This window comes from Henckelia pumila, chromosome 3 (genome assembly GCF_033568475.1).
Source record: "Henckelia pumila isolate YLH828 chromosome 3, ASM3356847v2, whole genome shotgun sequence".
Classification (NCBI taxonomy): domain Eukaryota; kingdom Viridiplantae; phylum Streptophyta; class Magnoliopsida; order Lamiales; family Gesneriaceae; genus Henckelia; species Henckelia pumila.
In genome coordinates, this window is record NC_133122.1 from 45556816 (window position 1) to 45576428 (window position 19613).

The 19613-nt window shown below is 30.1% G+C and overlaps 1 protein-coding gene across 1 annotated transcript; it reads right to left on the minus strand.

Annotated features, from left to right (window-relative positions):
• Positions 1-10983: 10983 nt before the first annotated feature.
• LOC140887992 (beta-glucosidase 13-like) lies at positions 10984-16621 on the minus strand. Its single transcript, XM_073295654.1, has 13 exons — positions 16412-16621; positions 15749-15818; positions 14546-14604; positions 13426-13501; positions 13160-13237; positions 12963-13050; positions 12603-12861; positions 12390-12505; positions 12026-12240; positions 11885-11916; positions 11680-11782; positions 11460-11562; positions 10984-11360 (listed from the first exon to the last, which is right to left on the minus strand). Exons 1-13 carry the CDS (start codon positions 16574-16576, stop codon positions 11189-11191), a joined length of 1536 nt encoding a protein of 511 aa, XP_073151755.1. The 5' UTR covers positions 16577-16621; the 3' UTR covers positions 10984-11188.
• Positions 16622-19613: the final 2992 nt, after the last annotated feature.

Here is a 19613-nt window from a genome sequence, read left to right on the forward strand (position 1 = left end):
TAAATAATTACATATATAATATTACACACACACACATTTTCTCAATATATATATATATATATATGTGTGTATATATTTCATTTTTTTGTTTAGATAAAATTGATTTTTTGGTCCCTATACGTTTGTTATTTTGCGATTTCGGTCCTCTATGTTATCAAATTCCATGTTTAAAATGTTATTTTTTCTTCCTTTTTTTGTGATTTTAATTCGTTTTTTTGACATAACGCTGATGTGACATCAATGCAGCGTTGATGTGGTGTTGATGTATAATATTGCCAAAAATCTGAATATACAGAGATTAAAACTAAAATCTGAAAAAAAATAAAAAATTAAGAACCAAAATCACAAAACGATAAAATTACCGAATCAAAATTGCAATTTTTCCTTTGTTCTTATGAAAATCTCCTTGAAATCATCATTTTCTTACTAACTCCTCACAATAATTGATTAACCTAAACTCCAACTAAAAACAATTCACCAAACCAACCAAACGACTTTCGTGCAACTAATAGCGCTTTCCACATCTCAATCATTAACCTCGCTTTGCTTCGGTAACACGCTTTTAATATTTGGTGCAAATCCTTTCCAACAAACAAATCAAACAACATTTATTCTATTGTCAATTAATTGTGACTTGCATTAAAAAAATTTCGAGTCAATCTTAGAATTATTACATTCGTTATTATAATAAGTAATTTAGAAATTGAATTATGAAATTGATTATTGTCAATTAGTCAATAAAATAGCATATAATGATAAGGCCATTTGCAGAAATTAAATATGCGCTCAGTTACTCTATCACTATTAGACCTTTAAGAATTATGATATACGAAACGAAATAACATGAAAACGAATTAAAATACGTGAACATGAATTCATGATACTAGCATTCACGTATATAATATTCTCATTGATAGTTACTAATCAACTAATACACGAGATTAAAAAAAAATTGGGACAGAACGTTCCAACCACCATGTAAACCTAAAATTCGATAATTAAGGTTTAAAATTTAGCTAAATATAGATCAAGGATTTTTCCATTTAGATACATAACATTTAAATATATTTTCATCTTTTTACACTAATTAATTTTATTCAATATAAGTAAACCAGGACCAAAAAAAAAAAGGATTACTTTTGCTAAGTTCTTTAATGGATACAATTTACATCCATACATTTACACAAAAATCAGCTCCTGATTTTCCAAAGTTTAAAGAGTTACTAGCTAGTTAGCGTTTGCAAATACTTAAAAATTAATTTGATTATGGATTTTTCATTTACAAATTTTCAAAATTATTATTATTATTTTTTAAAAAAAGGTACATAATCACTCTTGTTAAGAATCTGTAAATATATCTTAGTAAAAAGAATTCCATTAAAAAAAGTAGACAACTATCAGACCTCGTATTGTAAGTTGTAACCAAAAAATATATTTATTTTAACACAGTATACGTATATATGTAAATAAGACATGGTATTATATTATATATAAAGATAAAAACGAGAGAATTATTATTATTTTTTAAATGCACGATTACTCCAACAAGTAATTGCACAAAGTAGAATATTTCAAGCACTATGATCCAGATGTGAATATATATATATATGAGTTACATTACATAAAATACATTAAGTTCTTAATTCTTTTTTAGTAGATTACGCTTTTAATTCTTATAAATTGAAATTAATATAAAATAATAGCTAGCTCGCTCCTCTCTTTGACGGCATCGTCGTAATTACATTTTAACTATCTATTTTGTACGGTGTAACATATTTTTGGAAGATAGTTGTTGAAATAAGAATCCTTAACCGCTTCAATAATCAGTCATTGGAGGATGATTTAACGAGTCAATTAATTAAATAATTGCGACCAAACCCCTACTTAATTAATTAGCTAGTGATTAATTTTTTAACCTATTCCACCACATGGAGCTCCCGGAGAAACATTGGAGATGACGACGGAGTGGAACTACTATTCAAATGAAGACGTTTCAATTTTTTTATTTCATTATTTTTTGAAAAAAAAAATATTGGTTAATTTGTATTTAATTATTTTATTAAATAGTCCGCCGACGAGAGTTTTACGGGGTTGAGTTCGATTACTTTGGACCAATAATAATCATTGGATGTGTAGTGGAGACAAAACCTAATTGTAGGATCTCATTAATCAGTTCATGGATTTTGATGGTAATTCAATTCAAGACAAATATTTTTCTTACATATCGTCACACGTAAGTACATTTATAATGTGCTAGAGATCCCACATTAAAAAAAAAAAAAGGAAAAATCTACGTTAAGTGCTTTCCTATTTTACAAAATGTGAACTATGGACAAAATCACATTTAAGAAGAAGAAGAAGTTATTTTTTGTAGGCAATATTGCATACACACACGGCTATCCATGTGTGTCGGGAAAAATATTGTATTTGTATGTCTTTCGAGTGTTTAGCCAAAAAGGTAATTAATAAATTATTAGATTTACAATGGGGAGAGACACAAGGAATAAATATTTTATATGAAAATGATGCTGAAGTTGTTGGTTTGTTACAATCAAAATCATGGGAAGTTGAGCTACTCGATTTTCTATGAAGATATCATTACAATAAATTAATTGGCTTTGGTAATAAAGCTCTAAGATTAGTGTGTGAATCAAGCATCACATCCTCAATTTCAATTTTTAAAAATTTAGTAATATTTTGGCATTTTGCATCATCAGTCACAAACAAATATATATTAGATAAGAGATGCAATATTTGAATAAAATTCAAAAAAATTTAAGAGAAAATTATGATTTCTGAAAAATATACCAGAAGAAATTATGTCAACTAAAATATACCAAAAAAAATATTTATAATTGTCAATTCTAAGGAGAAAAAATTATTTTGATGGCTATCTTCAGCATTGCCCAACTATTAAAATTTTCTGTGCCATTAGCCGTTGTATCCATTTAGCCCACATAAAAACATATGGGCCACATTTTCTCTGGTAGAATTGAATGATTGATGTCAATTAATTTAATAATTAAATTAATAAAATAAAATTACCCAAATATATATACATTATCCACTTAAAATTTAAAATTAAATATGTTTTTGGTAATTTTATTTTATAGTGATGATTATTTAAAAATTAATTAAAAATATAGAATTATAAAAATATAATTTATTACGAATATAGTTTTAAATAAGACCATATTTACTAAAGAATTTTCGTAAAAGAACAACATAAATAAAAAAAATAAAAAAAGAGAGACTTGATGTGGAAGAAATATAACATAATGAGTAGCTTTGGGGTTTTGGGAATGGTGTTGTGGTGGGGTTTTAAAGTTGATAGAAACTTATTTTTGTCAATCCTTTAGTACGCAGAATGTGACAAATAATTTCCCAATCATGTCCAATAATAATAATAATAAAAGAGAAGAAATAACATTTTATTTTTATTTCATGTGACGTGGGTCATAATGGTTTCAGCATTGCCAACTGGATTTCCATTTGCTATAGTATAAATTCATCGAAACTGAAAATGAAATTATCATACGAGCTTGGTGAATTAACTTGCTTTTGAATCGAAAATCTATTGACTTTAAATACATTTTTTATTAAAGAGAAGTAAGATCATAAATTTTAGATCCTCTTATTTCATATTTATATAATAGTTTATATTAATGGATGAATCTCAAGTCCACCAAATGGATATTTTGAATCCAATATATTCTACATAACTACTATGTAAATAAATAAGATGTGTATTTAAGATGTGATCTATTGATTCGAACATTTTAAATGTAAAAATTATGATCAAAATCTATAGATTTAAAATCTTTTTATCTAAACGAAACCTCGAGTTATTTCTTTAAATATTGAAATATTTTATAACTAGGTTCAAGAGATTTATTTGATAATCTGAGCTAATTAATCATTTTCGCTTCATTTTGTTTGAGGCCAAGCTAGGTAGGAACCTTGATTTTGAATGGATAAGTAATTAAACGATCGAGGATGCATTGTAGAATTTGTAGTGAATTTAGGAAGCAAAGTATATAAATTCCCATGTTATTTTCATGTGGGAACTGTCCCCTTTGCATGTGCATTAAGTCCTATCAGAGTTTTATTTATTAATCTGAGGAAAAAAGTGTTCCATCTAGAACATAATTTATATATATATATATATATATAAAATTTTGTATGGCGCGTGTAAACAGATATTCCCACAAATAGATCAATATATATATATATATATATATATATATATATATATATATATATATATTGATCTATTTGTGGGAATATCTGTTTACACGCGCCATACAAAATTCTTAATTCATGTACTGAATTATAAGAGCATGCTTGGTATATATGAAGGATTATGGTAGGAATGAAATGAACATTTTCATCTCATTTCTTATACATATATTTGGTTTGGTATGATAATGAAACTATTTCCATATTCATGAGAATTATCCTAAAAAATAGAGCAATAAAAGTGTTTCACATCACCAGTTTTTTTATAAGTACTGCAGCTAAAAATATCCGATATGAGTAGTTAAAAAAAATGCTCCTAACGGCTATATCAAAAGGAGCTTTTTCTAGCAGCGGTTTTATACAAACCATTGCTAAAATATTTTCAACAAGAGCGTTTACGAAACCGTGCTTAAAATTACGATATTAAGAGCACATTCTAACAGCGGTTTATACAAACCGGTGCTAAAGTATGTGTGTGAACAAGAGTGTTTAAGAAACTGCGCTTAAAATTAAGATTCTAGGAGCACTTTCTAGGAACGGTTAATACAAATCAGTGCTAATATGTGTTCAGCAAGAGTTTCAACAAAACCGCACTTAAAATTATAACATTAGGAGCGTTTTTCAGTAGGAATTTATACATACTGGTGCTAAAATGTGCTCAACAAAAGCGTTTAAGAAACCGTGATTAAAAGTAAGACAATAGGAGCGCATTCTAGGAGCGGCTTATACAAATCGATGCTAAATATGTACAACAAGAGCGCTTAAGAAACCGCGCTTAAAAGTACGACATTAAGTGCGTTGTCCAGCTGCGGTGTATACAAACTGATGCTAAAACGTATTCAAAAAGAGCGTTTAAGAAACCGTGCTTAAAAGTACGACATTAGGAGCACTTTAGAGCGGCGGTTTATACAAACCGGTGATAAAAAAAAATGTTCAACAAGAGCAATTAATAAACCACACTTAAAAGTACGAAATTAGAAGCGGTTGAGCTAAAACCGATTCTGTTGATTGCTTTTCAAGAGCGGTTTTGCAAACGTCCTTGAAAAACCACTTCTAAAAACCATTTTTTTTGTAGTGTCAATAGTTGATGAGATTTATCAATACATACGGGGTCGATTATTTTTTCAGTGGACCTCATAAATATTGATAAATCTCCACCTTTAAATACATCATTGGCGTAGTGCTTGAAAAAATAGGACGAAATCATCCCATTATTTTGGATAAAAATGGGCATTCTCACATCTCATTTCATATTTACATGTCATTTTCCAATTTTAGATTATTAAAATAATATTAACTTATATGATCATAATAATATATTATACTATATATAAATAATTATATTATTATCATGTTAATAATGATACTTTTTTAATATTAATTAGAAGTATTATGATTTATTTATTATTATCATTATTTAATTATTCTAAAAAGAGAAATGATATTTACACTCCAAAAATTTATAATTACACTCCACTTTTGATATTTAATGTACTTTCTTACAAAATTACCCTCAATTAATCATTTCATAATTTTTAAGACTAATATACCCTTATTTATTATTATTATTATTAGTAAAAAATATTAATATAATTACATATTATTATTATATTAAAATTATTATTATTATTATAAAAACTTAGATTAGTGAAACTATATATAATGATAATTTTATAATAATTAATACATCATCATCAATAATAATAATCATCATCAACGTATGGATAAATTTTATTTTGATATATGTAGTTAAAATATAATTTTTTTATTAAAAATAATTTCATTACATCATTTTCATTTCTACTGATACTGATCGTTGGAATAGAATATAAAAACTATTTGTTTGACCCATAAATTAATTTGTGCCATTAATTTATCATTTAATAAATTAAGAATTTTAATGATAAGTCTCGGTAAATTAAAACCCAATAAAGTTATAGGAACTGCAAAGAATTAATCAACTTCGAAGACCCAAAATCCAAGTAGTGGGATGGTGTAGTTGGAAACTCGGGGAATCAGATTGACTCTCGAGAAACCAAGCAGATAAAGAAGAGACGACCAAGTCAAAACAGTTACAATTAGTGGGATGGTGAAGTTGGGCACTCGAGGAACCTTCGGCACTCGCGGAACCAAGCTGAGAAAGAGAGAGGGAAAGACCAAGTCAAAACAATTAAGAATTAGTGGAGCTGTTAGTGGGGCTGTTAGTGCTGCAAGTAGTGGTCTAATGGAGGTGAGCAGTTGAGAAACTGACTCGGAAACCAACATATAAAAGGGGCATTCATGCATAACACAAGACACAACCAACAATCCAACAATTTCAAGCTCCAGAGGCTCGATACCCGCCGCTTGGTAAATCTCAATCAAGAGAATAATGTTGATCGATACACTTCACCATCCAAGAGAGAAGAGAAAGTGTGCAAAAGAACTCCTCAAAATGTGAAGTATAATAGTAAGATTTCAGTTTTTCAACATTTTTTTGTCATTGACCAAAAGTGTTCTGCAAGGTTACAGGGAACCATCAATCGAGAACACAATTCTATGAATGCTCGGGGGGAACCATATCTCTCTCAATCTTTGGTTATCACACAATTTTTGTACATGTACAAAAGTAAGTACAAAGTGTATCAAAGAACCACTCGAGGGCCGAGGAACCCGTTATTTCTTGGTGGGCCACGGAACTCGTTACGTCCTAGAGGAACCAAAATCATAAGGTCGAGGAACTACTCGCATACTGGAGGAACCATGGCCCTGGGGCCAAGGAACATTTTATATCATTGTGGAAATGTGGCATCAAAGAATTGCTCATATATACGAATAAGAACCATGGCCCGAGGGCCACAAAGCGATACTTACCAGCAAAAGAATAACATTTCAAAAGCAAGGAACATGTTTTCTCCAGCATATTGGTCGGTTGGGCCAAAATCTTGCGGGAAACTCAACTCAATGCGTGGTATTATATCCAGGCATGTTGGCCCGTTTGGCCAAAAGCCTGCGGGGGACATTTGTTTGACTCACAAATTAATTTGTGTCATTAATTTATCATTTAATAAATTAAGAAATTTTAATGATATGTCTCGGTGAATTAAAGCCCAATAAAGATACAGAAACTGCAAAGAATTGGTCAACAACTTCAAAGATCCACAATGCAAGCAGTGGGATGGTGCAGTTGGAAACTCGGGGAACCAGATTGACTCTCGAGGAACCAAGCAAAGAAAGAGAAGAAGACCAAATCAAAATAGTTACAAGTAGTGGGATGGTGAAGTTGGGCACTCGAGGAACCTTCGGCAACTCGAGGAATCAAGCTAAGAAAGAGAGAGGGGAAGACCAAGTCAAAGCAGTTAAGAGTTAGTGGAGCTGTTAGTGAGGCTGTTAGTGCTGCAAGTAGTAGGCCAATGGAGGTGAGTAGTTGAAGAACTGACTCGGGAACCAGCATATAAAATGGGCATTCATGCAGAACACAAGACATAACCAATAATCCAACAATTTCAAGCTCCAAAAGCTCGAATTCTTCAGCATATTTCTGCACATTTTTGAAATTTCATCACTGTTCTTGTATTTTTCTAGATTTTCAGTACATATTTTCAGTCATATTTCGTATTTCCTTGAGATTTCCAGCAACATCTTTTATTTTGTTTTATGGCAAACACTTGTCATTTTCAAATTTTTAGTAGTAATGTTGAAGTTTCAATTGCTATTAATTATTTTTCTTTCATTATTCCTTATGTTTTTTGGCGTTTAACCTGTAGAATTGAAACCGACGATGAAATCGGGGCTCACATTTGCTTGTTTTTAGAAGTTAGATTTTATTTTATTTTCATTTTTATCTTTTTGGCACGAACGTGTCTCGCACGCCTGCAACACACAAAATTTGCCAATTTTTATGTGCAAACACCATTATATTACCAATTTTAATTTATTTCATTTCAAAGTTAACTACAAGTCTACAATCATATATTATTTCATTTAAACATAGCAATCATGTACGTCCTTTGCATTTCATTCAGCATACATAAATCGTACGCTTTAATATTTTTTTAATATATAAAATCTAAATTTTTCATTGTTTTTTAACCAAAAAATTCAGCACTTAATTACTTTAACAGTGCCTTTGTGTGTGTGTGTGTGTGTTTTTTCCTTCAAAAAATTGGTTTGTTCATAATACAGTACTAGAAAATATGGACGATTAATCAGAAACAGTGAGAAAGACACGCACGATGCGAGTGTTACGTGAATTTCGGGTTTTGGTCAGGTCTTGAAACGCATATAACAATGATTTTTTAAATGGGTGATGCTACATGCAGGGGGCGGAGGGACATTGTCCTTTGCCCCCCACCCCCCCACCCTCAACCCCAACCCCAATATATATATATATATATATATATATATATATATATATATATAAAATAATTTTATTATATTTTTTTTCATTCATCACAAAAAGCTCAAAATTTTCTAAATCGATCAAAAAAAATAATGACAATTTTTAGTTATTGTATAAATACTCCTTGTAGTTAATATCTAAAGTCTAATTAATATAATAATAGTTAATGCATCTTTAAATTTTTGAACTAATTTTACAAAACTAATTAGAAACATGATCTGTCACGCCCCGTGATCGAAACGTAGCATCGGCGTTGTAAACAATTTTAAATCGTAAAACAACAAGCCATGTAGTACATAAACAGCCTTCAACCAGTCTTTACAAATCCAGTAATGTCTTTACAATAACCAAAACATGATAATAGCGGAAGCGAAATATAAGCGATAATAAAACTAATAAGACTGCTAGCAATTCCATAAATTTAGACTTGATCACCAACCCCAGAATGCGTTTTTCTCATCATCATCCAACTGCTCTTCAGTATTTGGGAAGGGAAGTAAGGGGGATGAGTGTTTTGGGAAACACTCAGCAAGAGGGGGCCAATTGTACATGCAAATGTCGAATATACATATATATAGGAGTTCAAAGGAAGCACGTTCCAACACATGTCGCAACATAGATCAGAACAAGGCATGACTTGAAACTGAGCATCAATACATATCATGAATATCACATAAACTTAGACATAGCACTGTTATTCATCTCGTTAATCATGGCTACTGATCAGTCCCTAATTTTTACTCCTCTAAGGGGGCGAGGCCTTAAACGGTTATTATAACCCACCGCATCAGGGTCATATCATATCTTATCATGTTTTCGGAATTCCTTATCCACTTCTTAAGTCGAATTCTAACAGTGCATAACAAGGAGTTTCATAGAACAAACATGTACGAATTTCAAAGAAGTATGAACCAGGCCATGTACGATTGAATTTTCACAAACACGATCATGAACGTATTTAAAACATATATAGATATAAGCCCTCTTACAGTATTCGATTTATAACAAATCGTGCAGAACTTGATGTTGATGGTAAGCCTCAAACGTGAGCAGAAAACTTCTTCCACAATAGAACAGAATGCTTGCTTTGAAACTGGAACAAAAACCTTGCTCTGCTTGAACTGCTGCTATCGAACTGGTACTGCTTCTGCTAGTCCTCGAAAGTGGCAGAAGGTTGGAACTCAAAATGTGCAGAGTTTTACTCAGTTTTTGTGTTCGAAATTGGTGTGATCTTCCTGCTAAATCTGCCACTATTTATAGGTGTAAGAAGCAGCTGAAGGGCCTCCCATTCATGGCCAATAACTCATATTAACAGCCATCATTCTTCATTATTGCAGCTGTTACAATCTCTTGATTTTTAGCTGTTACACTCCTTGGCTGATACATGCAACACTAATCTGCATACTCATTGTGGTTGTTACAATTCTAGCCTATGACCAAAAAACGTGGCTTCACATGATCGCCGACTCCAATTTTTTTTTCTCTTTCCTCCCTTCATCTCACTTTTATGTGAGGATTTTACATCTTTCTTTATAATCTTGAATTCTAGTCCACTTCTAAATTTTAGTAATACATGTTTGTTTTAAACAAAAAAACTTCATTGATATTAATTTTTTATTACTAGATAAAATGGTCATTATGATTATGACACAAAGTAAAACTTGAAATTGATAGATTTTCTTTCTATTAAAATGCGTCATATTTAAATAAATAATATTTTTAATGACTATTGTTGATATATATTGAGAAGCTAGTTGCTCAAAAAGATTTAGTAGATTTTTTCTTGAGATGCGAGAGAAACGTTCTAAATTCTAATTTATTCGGAAAGTAACGATGTGTTTCAAAATTTTCATTAATGATGGATATTGATTATTATTTGATTAAACTATAACGTATTTAAATTTTATTGTTATATATAATAACTTTTTTCATCTTTCCCAATATTGTTATTGGTCCCCCTTAATATTTAATCCTGTTTTTGTCCCTGGCTACATGTACACGGATGACTACGTACGTAATGTTACATATTGCATTTGAAATTACACAATCATCATCAATGTATTTTTGGAAGAGTATTTTCAAATAAAATGGAGATAATTTTGTAATTTCAAATGTAATGTATAATCCAGTGTGTAACTCTCCATGTACATGCATAAATCATTTTCCTTTCTAAATAGACATTTATAATCTTGTTAAAATTTGCATGCAGTTTAATTAGTTGAAGTAGGAATACTACATATGTAAACTTAAATTGATGCAACACGAGTGCACGACGGATCAAATCGATTACAATTATGTGTTTTTTGTGGTACATTTTATAAATAAAACAAGAAAGTCTATGCTACCCCAAATTGATCTTATTAATTATAAGGCTGAAATTATTAATGCATATCAAATGTTCACAAACAAACTACAGCCGCAGCTTTACTTATTTCCACATATAAAGTAGAGAATACATTAATACAGCCAGCCAGCATAAATATCTCGATGTCCACCGGATAATGACAAAAAAATGTCATTTAATTATTCATAATAATATAATTAAGATGCAAAACAGGGGTTGAATTATTATTTGTTATGGAGGGAATTCTTGAACCAAATTCCAGAATTTTTGACGGTTCTGGTGAGGTTGTGTCGGAAATCGACGTGGCATAGACCAAATTTCAAGGTGTAACCTGAATTCCACTCGTAACAATCCAAGAACGACCATGCCAAGAAACCCTTCACTTTTGCACCATCTCTTCAAGATATTAATTAATATACACAATGCAACATTCGTTACGTTTGATTTATTTTATGATTAAAAACTTTTTTAAAAAAAGGAGTATAATTTACTTACCCAATGGCTGCTCGAACAGCCTTCAGATGACGGCTGTAGAAATCGATTCTCTGCGGGTCTGTTATGCTCTCTTCCACGCTTTCATGATCAGCGTCACCAATTCCTGATTCAAATTAACACAAGATGATTAATTAAACATATATATTCATGCATGCATATATACCCTTGTCTCATAAAACGAAGACGAATACGAAATCACCGCCACAAAAAGATCGAGTACCGTTTTCTGTAATATAAATTTTTGGGTCATTGTAGGTATCCTTGACGTAGACTAGAAGCTTATGTAGTCCTTCCGGGTACACGAAGAAAGCACCCACTCCAGTCTGAAAATCATAAAATCACATATATAATATAAATATTAATTAAGATGGCTTGATTTAGAAGGAAATATATCGAAATTCGGATTCATATTCTTGATTACATACCGCCTCACCGATGGGTACTCCATTTCTCGAAGCTGGAAGAGAATTGAGAAGATTAAAAAAAAAAAATCATATATAATGGGATTATATATATAATGAAGTATATGAATTAAAATGAACATGATTGAAATTTTATATACTAACTTGTAAGGCGAGCCATGTAATCTGTACTGCTGCTAACATTGATGGCGTTGGATGGAGCATAAGCTGCATAGTTCCCAGTATAGTAGTTCACTCCCAGAAAATCATAGGATCCTTTCAGCAATTCTTTTTGCTCGTCGGTGAAATACGGTAATCGATCACCCAATACGGATCTCATCACTCTTGGATAATCTCCGTGAACCACAGGATCAGCAAACCTGCAGTAAGAATATATATTTCATGCATGCTTCACCATGATCTATCTAGCTATTCTTTTATCGATTCGATCGGATTAATTATTTTTCGAGACTATGACGATGAGCACTCATCGTGGACACCTATATAAATGGTCGCTCCGACGACTCACCATCCGAATAAGAAATCAATGACTCGTTTGGCTGCGCGAGCATCGGGTGTGCTATTTGAGTAAGGGACGAACCAATGGGTCACCACGGCCATCCCTATTTCACCTTTTTGAGTTGCCTGTCATAATATATATTAGTATGTTATATATTCATAAATATTACAAACAACCACAAAAATTATATAATTAACGTGGAATTATATTATAATAATTAACCTGGAACTTCTCCCTATAAATTTTGACAGCTGCTGCATGGCAGAGGAGAAGATGATGTCCTACAACATAAGGTTCTGTGGCTGAATTCCCTTGTGGGCAATTGGCCCATGGGGAGCACCGATACGGGGCGAAGTTTCCGACGAATCCGCCGTCGTAACCACCGTCGGCGAAAGAAAATGCCTCGTTCACTGTGAGCCAATACTTCACTAGATCACCAAACTCCTTGAAGCAAAGTTCCACATAATCTTTATAATCATTTCTGGCACAAAATACATATGTTATATATATTGAGTTGTCAAAAATTCATTCAAATTTCATGTTTATAATCTGCAAGAATAATTGAGACGTTTAATTACTAACACAATTAGAGGACTTAAAAAGCCCCTGTAGGAATCTTCTAGTGCTTGAGGTAGATCCCAATGAAATAGTGTCACAAATGGAGTTATACCTGTGCATTAATATTATACATATATATATATATATAAATAAGTAAAGAGGCCAATAAATTATAAGTTGGTAATATTGTAAGGGATTGTAAATGAATTTTGGGTACGTACCATTTGCAATGAGCTCCTTGAAGACATTCCTGTAAAAGTCAATCCCTTTCTGGTTCACACCTCCACTCAAACTCCCACCTATCATATAATAATTAATTAAACCACTAATTTAATGAAATTCTACCTTTCATATAACGAGCTAGCTCCTCAATTGATGAAACAATATATTTCCCGCATTTCTTGATTTAGTCATTAATAAACAAAATAAATAAATAATTAATTGAACGATTGTTACAGTAAATAATGTAACTCCAGTCATTGCTTACGAGGTAGTATCCGAGGCCAAGAAATGGACATTCTGAATACGTCGAGTCCTAGGTACTTCATTATTTTCACATCATCCTGTTAAGAGACAATACTCCATGCATCAATCGAGTTATAATTTCTGGCATGTCAAAGAGAGAATGTTACTATGAATTGAATTATTAGATATATGATTGGCCATGCTATTTGCATTTTTTTTTTTCATTTTTTGTTTTGTTAACGATGAATTTGTATTTTCAATCATATAACTTGCATATATTTTTTTTTTCATTTTTCATCTAGTTATGGTGAATTTTTATTTTTTAGTCGTGTAGTTTGTACATTATTTTCATTTTTTTGTCTAATAATTTGTATTCGCTTTTATTTTTGGTCTTTTTATGACTGAAAAGAAGACACTGATAAAAAAAATATAAATAATGAAAGTAATACACAAGTTAAAGGATCAAAAATGAAAACAATATGCAAGTTAACATGACTACAAATGAAAATTCACTCTAACATGACCGAAAATGTTTAAAAAAAAACATGAGAGTTAAATGACTAAAATACAAATTTTCTATTAATAGGATCAAAAGTGCAAAAAGTGCAAATAACAAGATAAAAAATGTCATTCTCCTTGTTTTTTAGATGATTAAAAATCCCGTGCGCTTACGTTTTGTTTCAAAATAAAATGTTAAAACATACATGCTTCAAAATAAATGCATTAGCCTTCTTTTTGTCTAATTTGAGCCAAGGGTTCAAAGACATGGACGTAAATTAGTTTAATTCGTAAACTTTCATGTGTTACGTTAATTAAAAATTAGAATAAGATTTTTTTTTACAAAAAAATGAACTTTGACTCGATCGACCTCGATGTTGACTGACTTCGGGCTTGTTGTATTGGCTTTTTTAAATTTTATTATTAATTACTATATTTCAAAGAATAGAAATATGCAATTAATAAAATAAAGACAAATAATGTATGAATTTTGAAAGACTATAAAGTAGAAAAACTTGCATATAAAACAGGTGACCTGTTATATTTTAAAATAAATACAAATAAATAAAAATGATGTATGAATATAATAGTAAGGATAAGATACTTTAAGATCGCGATATATATAGATCTCGATTAACAATCACCTTGTATCGATGATAAAAATCCATGGCAACATCTCCATTGCTCCTATCCAATATTTTTTCTGCAATTTTTTCAAAATGTTAATAAACATGTAAGCATCGATATAATTAGCGAATGAATAAGACAATATATATTGTTTTTTATCCTTTCGATGGTAATATTTTAACAAATGGTGAATATAATGTTAGAAAAATCAAAGATGCTCGTGGTCCAACACAAATTATTTCTCATCAAATAATTATAATAAAGGGATCAGATAAAATAAATATTTGGTAACTTAAATTTCGCACAAATTATGATTTTTTCAGTTGTTTTAGTTTTGAATGATTAGTATTATTAGTTGGACGATATATGAATGTTTCATAATCCATTTTTCAAAGTATCTACTTACAATCATGCGCTGGATGTTATATATAAACAACACTCCCTTAACTAATACAAAATAAAACTCGACATATATAACACTTCCCCTAATTAGCAAAATTTTCACGAGTTCCACTATCTTCTATTTTAAAAAATGTAAAGTTTATTTATTTTTTTATTATTCTTATTTAAATATAAACTCTATATTTAATTTTATATTTGATCCTTCTGTTAACATCGTGAAGGTTACGCCCACGACGCATTTATTGTCAATATTGGACAGCAGGGCATGGATCGATAAAAAATTAAGACGTACGATATATCCAGTTGGAGACTTTATTTAATTCAAATGTCAATGATGCCCTTAAGTGGACTCCACAGTCTAAATGCAAAGGGAGTACCACACAAAAATGAAAGAGATTAATATGTTCTATTTTTTAAAAAATACAATAAAAAATATATATATTATATAGCACAGAAAACTTTTGTACTTTAGGATTGATTTTTTTTTTTCCAAAGCAAGTCTGGTCTCAAATTATATTTTACATTTTATTTTGTGTACACAAATGAGTATGTCTATTCTAAAATAATTCAATATGTGCACGTGACTCGATAATGCACGTATCAAATACTTCCCCTCCCATATATTTACTCTACGTGACCATGCTGCACATTTTATCTGATGAAAACCTGCCCTTAATTCCGAAATATTGTTATATTTACAAAAATATTTAAAAAAAAAAAAGGAAATGAAAGAAATTAATATAAATATATAATTGTAGAGATATCTCTTTAACGAAATAAGAAATAATATGATGAAATAAACATTTTGGAAATTAGACCTGGATATTTGTGGGTGAAATTATCCCATATGCTCGGTCCTTTTCCATCTTGAAATGCAGCACCTTCATACTATTATAAGCAACGAATTCCACAGTTTATCCAAAGTGTGTAGTGTAACATTCCAATATATATATTATTAAAACAAGCATATATACAGCTTATTGTTTCCTCTATTTTTGGCAAAATACGTAATCTGCAGGTCCTTCACTTTACACAGATTCTCGTTCACCAAATAATGTATATATATAGAACTGCAATAATAAATAAATGATGCTATGGTAGAGTTTAAAAAAGTTTTTAGGAGTACTTCTCAATTTTTCAATATATATATATATATATGATTGTGTGTGTAATCAACGTATAAATTATTAAATACTTTTCAAGAATATATAGGGCTCTCTCTCATGCTCATGTGATGCTGACATTGGTGATTTTCAAAGCTTTCAAGAGTTGAAATTTTGTAGATTTGAACCTTTCATTTAATATAAAATGGACAGGCTATAAAATATTAAGATAATGTTCGAGAGAGCCTCTAGAAAGCACTTCTTATGCTGACATTGGTGTTGACATTTGAACCTTTCATCTAATTTTGAAAATTTTGTTAGAAAAAACTGAAAGTGCTTCTTAAAAGCTCTCTCAAACACTATCCAAGACTCAAGTACCTGATAGGCGGCGGAGGCAGCTCCAAATAGAAAACCAGGGGGGAAACTGCTCCGGCTGAAGTTCGAGAGATCGTATTCGTATCCTACTGCCGTGCGAGTGACCGATGCGCAAAATAGCAAGAGCAGAAGGGCTAACATAGTCTCCGGGCACCGCAAGTTTGCCATGGCTAGCTATATTTTCGTTGGGGGCAAAGCTTCTGATCTCTTCGTGCCATCTATATATAGAGCCTTGGACGTTATTTTAGTTTTTTTTAAAAAAATAAATAAATAAATATATATATATATATAATTGAGTTTTATGTAGTCGATGAGATTTGATACGGTATTTTATATTGTGTATAATCATACTATAAAAAAAAAATTGCCTTTAATCTTACTGTCTTACTCTTTCTTCCTATTTTATAATACACAAACTCATTAAAGTACTAATTGTGTGTTTGAATGCTTAAAAAATAAGATTAATTTAGAAATTAGATTTTAAATTCATGGAATTTGAATTCTCTTTTGGGGTATGGCAAAAATTTAAAATGTAATTTAGAATTTGATAATATAGATTTTGGATAGTTTATATTTTGTAGAATTTTTAGAAGAAGACTTCATATTTGTAAGTAAGATATATAAATTTATTAATAAATTTTTTTTATTGTTTTTATAACTCAAATTCCATGAAATCTTACTAATTTTGTAACATACCAATTTTATAAGGATCTCAATTATAGTAAAATGAAATCTAATGAAATATTATCAAATATCAATTTCATTTTGAAATATCATTTTACTTTACTAAAATAGTGTTTTCGTCTTTTCGATTTCAAATCTTATAGAGTTGACATGACAAATCATGAATTGTTAGATCTCCTATTATGATAATACCCTTAAAGTAGGTTGAACTAAACCGTTCCGAACACCTGTGACTAAATTTGATCCAAAATGTGTGGACTAAAATACCATTTCTTTTCTTTTTTCACATTCTCAACAAAGGACGATTTTGATATTTTAACAAAAAAAATTCCTCTACACTAGTGCAATCGAATTACACGGATGACTAAGGGAGTGTTTGTGATCACTAAAAAAAAGTGATTGTTAGCTTATGGCTTAAAAAAATCATTTTTGTGTGTTTCTTAAACCTAGATTATGTGTTAGCTTATGCTTAACTTAATTGAAATCCAAAAGCTAGTGATGTGGTGATTCTGATTCTCCAAAAATGATTCTAATAAGAAGGCCATTGTTAAAATCACTCTAATCACTTATTTATTAAACACTACCCAACTTTGATTTTTAGATTTTCACATTTGTTTTCAAACACTACCAACTTTTGATTTTTCTTAAATTTTTTATAATCTATAAATTAATCACTTATATAGAAGCACAATCTATTCCAAACACTCCCTAAATGGGTAAATTAGATTTTATAATTTTTTTTGGGTAGAGAATAATTAATTTGAAACAGATAAGGCGTTGGGTTCATTAATGATATTTATTTAAGGCAGTTATATATGACATGTAGGTAGAATGGACATTGGACGTGGCGTACGATACCCCCCCTTGTTTATTTTCCCAACCACGATAATTTTTTAGTGATATTAAATTAAATCATGACACGATGTGGGTGATGCAGATAGAGTGAGCTGAAAGCCGATTGAATTTATGCTATATCTGTAATAGCAAAATAGAGTGAGCTGAAAGACGATTTAGTTTATGCTATATTAATTGTACCAATATTTATTCTACGTTGAAATAAATGTATACAACATATTTAATTTATCACCTGATGAATTTTATAAATTTTCAATTTAAATTCATATGATCCGCTGAAAGCATGTTCCCATAGTTGTTTTCATTTCTCGTAAGATTAATTTTTTGAAATATTGATGAACACGTAAAAATTAATTTCATTTTTCTGATTTAAATACTCGTTTTTTTAGTTTATTCAATTAATTAACTAACAAGTTTTTAGTGCATTCATATTATATATATATATATATATATATATATATATATATATATATAGACTCTAAAATAATATTTTTGCAAATTGTAAGGGAAAAATACATAATCATTTTATTAAGGATTTACAAAAATTATTGAAATCTTACCAAAACGGTATCAATTTGAACCAATCAGGAGTTTTTTTCAACTAATCAGCAGTTGATACTTAAACTGAGGCTATTTATATTTATAGTATCGTTTTTTTTTCTTCTGAAAGGGTGCTCCTTAGAATTAAAGTGCAAGTTTTACACATTTTCTTTATTTTTGTTAAAAAAAATATTTACTCCATTAACAAGATTTATGCCGAATTGCCGATGGATCCATGCTTGACTTGTTAACCATCCCATTTATTGCTATTTATTCATTTTTATTATTAATTTTCTTGAGAGGCATCATTGTTATTATTGCACACGAAAGACATGTAATCAATTAGGAATGTCAATGAGTATGGTTTAGGGTTTAGATATGATTTCATAATTCCATTCCTATCGGATTCTCAACCGAGTTGGGAGAAAATTGTCGATTCAATGATCCAAGCTGTACTTTATCGGAGTTAGCTAGACGTTAATCTGAAATATTACTTAGATCTTTTATTTAAAATATGGGGATAATGCATTAAAATCTCCCTCTTGTTTCCGTGATTTCTCATTTATGTTCCTAAAATATTTTTTGTGTCATTTATATCCATTGTCTATACATTTCTTTTTAAAAAAACGTCATTACCGTCAAGTAATCTGTTAAATCTGACGGGCCATTGTTCGTACATTTCTTTCCAAAAACGTCATTACCGTCAAGTAATCTGTTAAGTCTAACGGGCCATGCGTTTGAGGGACATAAATGACACAAAAAAGATTCATTCTTAAAATATCCCTTCTCATAATATATTATTTCCTACATTTAAAATTTCACAATTTAGTTTTAGTTATATATATAATATATATAATATATTTGGTTTTGAATTTTGTTAAAAATAATATTTAAACTTATTTTAATTTATTTTTTTGTTTTGGTTTTACTTCGTTGCCTTTACGCATGCAGTTTCGTTTGTTTGTGTATGAATCGTGTGGTGCCGGAGTGATTCTACACTATGAGAAAAATCATAAGAGGTAACAAGAGGATTTTATTAGTAATTCAGTGAGAATTAATATATCGTTTATCAATGTATTGGAAATGTTTTTTTTCAATATAACATATAATCCCCTTATGTACCCCT